Below are 6778 nucleotides of genomic sequence, written 5' to 3' on the forward strand. Positions count from 1 at the left end.
TTCAATATATATTTTTGGACAATCAGTGGATACTCAAACTATTTCTGGACCCTTTAAACACGGAGAACCAACAAATTTATTTGGAGAAATTCAAAGTGGATGAGGTATTAAATCAAAAACTCTAGATATTCTTAATTAGCAATCGTGTTCACTTACTAAGTGACTGTCTAAATGAATTTTATCAATCATTTTTTAAATCTAAATTTATTAGAATCTTAAGATTTACAGACTTCTGATTGAAGATTGAATTATCGGATCGAACTTTTTTTTTTTTTTTTTAACAGTTTTCAGTAGAGTTTATTTGATTGTTTATTGATAAACTATGATTCTAATTAAAAATGAATATCCGACAAACTATTTTGAGTTGACTATGATATCTCCAAGTCAAGTAAGGCTGCTCCTTTTCTATATTAGTAAATCTTTATCTTTTTCATGAACCTCTCTTTTCTCTTCCTCTACTTTAGCCTCTTTCATTAGTGAAAGAGCTTGAAATTTGAAGAAAAGAATCAGAAATGGCAGTAGGATTCTCCGTCACTAGTGATGAAACAGCCGCCGCGGCCGGCCAATACAGCGGCAAGATGACATCTTATGTTATCTTATCCTGTATGATGGCAGCCATGGGTGGAGTTATCTTCGGCTATGATATTGGAATTTCAGGTCTTTAATTCTTCATTAATTTCTAATTAATTAGTTTAATCAATTAATCCTTATGAGATTAATTAGGTTCTTTCTTCTTCATATGTGAAGGCGGGGTGACATCAATGGAGCCGTTTCTGAACAAGTTCTTCCCGGAAGTGCAGAGAAAAATGGATGAAGATACAAAGATTAGCAACTACTGTAAATTTGATAGCGAATTGCTAACTTCGTTTACATCTTCGTTATATGTTGCTGGGTTTTTTGCTTCTTTTTTTGCATCTTCGGTTACCGGAGCATTTGGACGGAAGATAACAATTCTTTTTGGAGGTTCTGCTTTTCTAGCCGGAGCAGCCCTCGGAGGTGCTGCTTTTAATATCTATATGTTGATATTTGGTCGTGTCTTGCTCGGAGTTGGTGTTGGTTTTGCAAATCAGGTACTCTGTTCCATTCTTGTTACTAGTATTTTTCACTTCTTCAACACTTTTAATTGCTTAAGCAAATAAATTTTTTTTTTTTTTTTTTTGAATGAAGAAGTAAAAGTTGTTTTATATGCAAAGGATATAGGGTCAATTTTCTCTAAAATAAACTTTAGTTTGATAATTTAACTTTTTCTTAATCAATTTAGTTCTCCTGCTGGCTAGTAGGATAATTTAGTGTAAGTTTTAAGTTTGGGTATTACTTAATTTGGCAAATTTTTTTCTTTTGAAAGAAGTTAATTTGACATTTAAAATTATATCGGTCTAAAATAACACGTGTTGGTATATAATTAATAGTATAGCAAATGTTAGAATATGATCTCAAATGCTAATATAGCTACCAAATGAGATCGTATTAGTTAATTTCAGTAGCCAAATAGATATTTAATTCTTTTGTGTTTTGAGTAAAATGAATCAAAATGATATTTATTAAAAAAAATCAAAATGACACATGTTAAACATAAAAAAAATAATAATTAAGGTGTAAAATAAAACTCACCAATTGTATATTCAAATGTTCGAACTTTTTTAACCAATTTTATTAAAAAAATGTTAAGTTTAGCGTTATCTATTCTCCGTTCTTATTGAGATACATCCCTACAAGGATAGAGAATTCCCAAATAATTTATATGGGACAAAGATGGAGAATTCCCAAAATTAGAATAAGGATGGGAATGTTCTTTGTGTTTAACAGAGGATTTAATCTATGATGTCAAGATTTCTAAACTTATTAACAAAATTGTATATGTTTTAAATATAAATATTAATTTTATATTTAATAACTCTAATTATATTACTAACTAAAAAATTAAACATTATTATTTAGATTTAATCTAAATGCAAAATTATTAAAGTTATTTTTTACTAATTTGGTATTTGATTTTATACAAATATATTTTTAATTAATATTTAAAAAATGAAAGAGCAGAGATGAAAAAAATTTAATCATATTTATAACAGAAACAAAACGGAAATTTTCTTAAATATTCTAGAATTGAGACAAAACAAGTTGATTTTCTTTTATCGTGAGTCGGGACCAATATTGATCTCTCCACTCAAATAATATCACATCAGTAGTTGGATTGACGTGTCATCATTTGAGTGGTCGGAACCAATACCAGTCCCGACACACTATAGAAATTTTCTGAAAAACCATTCTCATTTATGTGCTTCCTTGTTTACTACCCTATCTAAGTTGTTGACTATATTTAATGGCTAAAATTGACATTTTATCCACACAAAAAAACTATACAATTCATATAAGGTTGTACAATATATGGTAATTGCAGGCAGTTCCACTATACTTATCTGAAATGGCACCAGCAAAATATAGAGGAGCATTCAACAATGGGTTCCAATTCAGCATAGGAATAGGTGCATTATCAGCCAATCTCATAAACTTCGGCACTCAAAAGATCAAAGCCGGTTGGGGCTGGCGAATCTCCTTAGCATTGGCAGCACTTCCAGCTTTAATCTTAACATTAGGCGCATTTTTCCTCCCAGACACACCCAATAGCCTAATTCACCGCACCAACGACCCCGAAAAGGCAAAAGCCATGCTTCAACGCATTAGAGGCACAGATAATGTTGAACTAGAACTCCAAGATCTCATCAAAGCTAGCTCTGTTGCAAAAACTATTCAACACCCCTTTAAGAACATCATGCGGAGAAAATATAGGCCTCAACTAGTTATGGCAATAGCTATACCATTTTTTCAACAAGTGACAGGCATTAATGTGATTGCTTTTTATGCTCCTATACTTTTCAGGACTATTGGATTAGGTGAAAGTGCTTCTCTTTTATCGTCGGTTGTGACAGGGGTGGTCGGAAGTGGATCAACTTTCGTGTCGATGGTAGTAGTAGATAAATTAGGGAGGCGATCGTTGTTTATTCTCGGAGGTGTTCAGATGTTTTTGTCTCAGGTGAGCATAAGCTTAGCTACATACATATATAAATGTTCATGGATTAGACAGAACTAAGACTTGAGTCGGGTGTAATTGTTTTTTTTTTTTACCAAAATAAAAGTTTAGCCTAGATCCAACCCATATCCGATGTTATTTAGGTGGGTTTGGGACATGTTGGCAGAATTTGAGCTTAAAAATTAATCTCAAACCAATCCAACTGAACTCATCTAAAATATTTTTTGAAAAAAAAAACCCATCTAAAGTATATATTTTTAGGTATAAGGGCAAAATTTAACGGTAACATTTCATACGAAGTGCAGATTTAGCACTATTGTATGAAATAGTACAAATTTAATTCTAACGTGTTCAAACAAGATCAATTTTAGTTTTGCGCTGTCGAAAATTTAAAAAAAGTGATTTGGCTGTTATTTAAATATTACATCGAATCTTCTGAACAAATTTATAGATAAATTAAAACCATTTCGTACATTTTTTGTTAGTTTGTAATTATATTTTAAACAGTTTGACAAAAAAATTGTAATTAACTTATATAAGTAGATTTAGTTTTTAGTATTTTAATTGTATTTTTATAAGTTTGTTAGGAATACATTACATATTTTACACATAATTGATATTTGGAAGGTCTGAAGTAACAGTTAAACATCAATCAAACCAGTTTTTCTAATTTTCGATAACGTATGGCTAAAGTTGATCTTGTTTGAAAATATTAGGGTTAAATTTACATCATTTCAGATGTTAAAGCTAAATTTATGCTTCCCTTAAAACGTTAAATTTGGTCTTTATCCTTAATTCCAAACATGATATCGATATAGGTGGACTTTAGTGTATATTTTGAATTTGGACTCCGCTAATGAATTTTTGTGGCTACAACCGCACAGGTGATGGTTGGGGCTGTAATGGGAGCTGAACTTGGTGATGAAGGAGGTATAGAGAAAGTGTATGCTTATATGGTGTTGATATTGATATGTATTTACGTGGCCGGGTTTGGGTGGTCTTGGGGTCCTCTTGGATGGTTAATTCCTAGTGAGATTTTTCCGTTGGAGATTCGATCGGCAGGACAGAGTATTGTGGTGGCTGTCAGTTTTTTGTTTACTTTTGTTGTGGCTCAAACGTTTTTGTTTATGCTTTGTCATTTCAAGTCTGGGATTTTCTTCTTTTTTGGGGGTTGGGTTGTTTTGATGACTGCTTTTGTTTATTTTCTGGTACCGGAGACCAAAAATTTGCCGATTGAGAAAATGGATTTGGTGTGGAGGGAACATTGGTTTTGGACCAAATTTGTAGAGGAAAATAAATTGGAAGTTCCATAATATAAAATTTAACTTATCTTCACAATTGATTACACGCATCAAATTTTAAAAAAAAAAAAATTTACGCGCAATGTACTTATATTAAACAAAGAACAATTATATTAAAGACAAAAGAAAACTCTCAACTCACCCCACCACATATGATTCGAACCCATAACCTCTAGGGTTATAGGTAAGCTCTCAACCAACAGGCTAAGAGCTTCACCACTACATTCATCAATTATTATTGAACTTTGTTCCGTATAACCATTAATTTTTTTCAGATCTCAATTTTTAATAAAATAGACATTTTATTTTTGACAAAAAGGATTCTGATATTTTTTATTATTCTAATTTTGATGAATCGGGTATTTGATCTTTTATTTCAAAAATATTAATCATTAATTTTTTTTCTTTTATTGAACCTACAACAAACACATAAATCAATATTAACTATAAAACTCGATTATATCTTAAGAAAGCGATGACTAAGAAAGGAGAGAAAGGCGATGTTGGGCGTTCTAGGGCAAAGGAGATGGGGGGCGGCCGGACGGCGCTCGGGCTGGGGAGTCGGGCGGCTGGGTCGGCCAAGGGGGGCGATCTTGGGCAGGGCAGTGGCTTATCGGGGGCCGAAGGATGTGGGGCGGAGTCAAGAGGCGATAGGCGAAGAGAGCGATCTCGGGATCGCGGACGGCCGGCGTTTATGGAAGATAAGGGGTTGGGTCCGGCGCCTGTCTCGGGTTGCGTAAGGGAGGGGAGGTTGGAGAGATCGCGGGAGTGGTGGGAAATTGATGCCGAGATCCGTTCGGCAGGGGAAGGGAAGGGGACGATGCGCGGGGTGTCGGGGATTAGCGAGGGAGATTTGGCAAGAGGCATGGGTGAGGGGGTGAGAGGCGCCCAGATGCGGAGGGAGACGCGGCCCGCACTGCGCTGGGCTGTGAGCAAAAGGGCACTGCGGCTATGGGGGCTGTCGCGGCGATTGTGCTACCGATTGGGGCTGCTGCCCAGGCAGAATTATCGGCAGTTGCCCATGGACCTAGGGCAGTTTGTGAGGCGGAGTTTGTCCCGGGGGCTGGACCACTGACCCAGGGGGCTGTGGGCCAAAATACCATATACCCTAATTCTAATCCGGGTTCTTGTAAACCGGTTGATATGGTGAATAATCTCACGGTGGAAAATGATATGGGGAAAGTCTGTTGGAGAGATATGGTGTTAGGGGTAGTTGAGGAGGAACCCATGCTGGAGGATGATATAATTGAGGATGAGTCTGAGGAACTTTTCTCTGACTCTGATGCTGAAGATGGAGATCTTGATGACCCGCTGTGCCCAGTGATCCGTCTGTCCTCTGATGATAAGCGATTCCTTAGATCGAAGTGGAAGTTATCCTTAATAGTCACGGTCATTGGTAAAAGGATTAGTTTCAATTACTTTGCCCAGAGGATCCAGGCACAATGGGCGAAGAAGGGAAAAGTTACCATTACAGACCTTGAAAATGATTATTATGTAATTAAATTTACAAGGGCTGAGGATTTCAATGCTGTTGTTAATAGAGGACCTTACATTATCTCCAATCATGTTTTGGCGTTGAGGCCATGGGTCCCAAATTTCAATCCTCATGATTGCTCTGTGAACAGGATCCTTACCTGGGTTAGATTCCCAGGTCTACATATTGAATACTATAATGAAAGATTCTTGAATAATATTGGTGGCCTTATTGGGAAGGTTCACCATGTTGATAAGACTACCGTTGGGGCAGTAAGGGGCAAGTTCGCCAGGGTTTGTATTGACATTGATCTCGCTAAGCCTCTTCTGTCCAAATTATGTGTTCGGAATAAAGTCTTTCATATTGAATATGAAGGCCTACACAATATCTGCTATGAGTGTGGCATGTTTGGCCCATGGATGCTTGCCAAAAGGTCGGTTAGAAGGAAGCCACGTGCTAATGTTGTTAGGAGTCATTCTCCAGATATCAGTAAAGAGATGACCTCTCTCCATATTGCTCCTGAGATCAAGGTCAGGGCCCCTGATATCAAAAGGGGTGGTGATGCTGGTGAGGTCTCAGCTTCCGGTTCGGGGTCAAGGTTCGGTGTCTTGTCTATGGCGGAGGGACAGGATTTGGATCCTTCTAATGAGCATATGGAGTTAATCATGACAGGCCTGGAATCGGCCGAGCCTGCCTCCATTCTAGGCGATTCTATTAATCCTCTTTTTGTCTCTAAAGCTGATGCCAAAGGGAGTTCCCAGACATTCCCCTCTACAGGGAAAGTGTTGAATAATGAGGTTAGTATTTTGAATCCTCTTGTTGATGTTCCAATTGGAAAAGCTATGGGAATTAATAAGTTGAATATGAAGAAACCCAAAGCTAAACCTAAAAAGAACCATAATGTGTTGGATTCTTGGGATAAAAGGGGGCCTTCAGGTACCTCTTCTAGGCTCTCCGGAGCCCTGAATAAAT

General features: G+C 36.6%; 1 protein-coding gene across 1 annotated transcript; it reads left to right on the forward strand.

The window, feature by feature from the left end:
- Positions 1 to 426: 426 nt before the first annotated feature.
- LOC136226879 (hexose carrier protein HEX6-like) lies at positions 427 to 4365 on the forward strand. The gene is made up of 4 exons (XM_066015555.1): positions 427 to 657; positions 748 to 1070; positions 2402 to 3034; positions 3916 to 4365. Exons 1-4 carry the CDS (start codon positions 513 to 515, stop codon positions 4342 to 4344), a joined length of 1530 nt encoding a protein of 509 aa, XP_065871627.1. The 5' UTR covers positions 427 to 512; the 3' UTR covers positions 4345 to 4365.
- The last annotated feature ends 2413 nt before the right edge of the window (positions 4366 to 6778 follow it).

Source organism: Euphorbia lathyris, chromosome 1 (genome assembly GCF_963576675.1).
Source record: "Euphorbia lathyris chromosome 1, ddEupLath1.1, whole genome shotgun sequence".
Classification (NCBI taxonomy): domain Eukaryota; kingdom Viridiplantae; phylum Streptophyta; class Magnoliopsida; order Malpighiales; family Euphorbiaceae; genus Euphorbia; species Euphorbia lathyris.

Coding starts and splice junctions, on each gene's coding strand:
- LOC136226879 (XM_066015555.1), top strand. CDS start 513: ATGGCAGTAGGATTCTCCGTCACTAGTGATGAAACAGCCGCCGCGGCC. Junction 658..747: donor CTATGATATTGGAATTTCAG/GTCTTTAATTCT, acceptor TCATATGTGAAG/GCGGGGTGACATCAATGGAG. Junction 1,071..2,401: donor GTGTTGGTTTTGCAAATCAG/GTACTCTGTTCC, acceptor TGGTAATTGCAG/GCAGTTCCACTATACTTATC.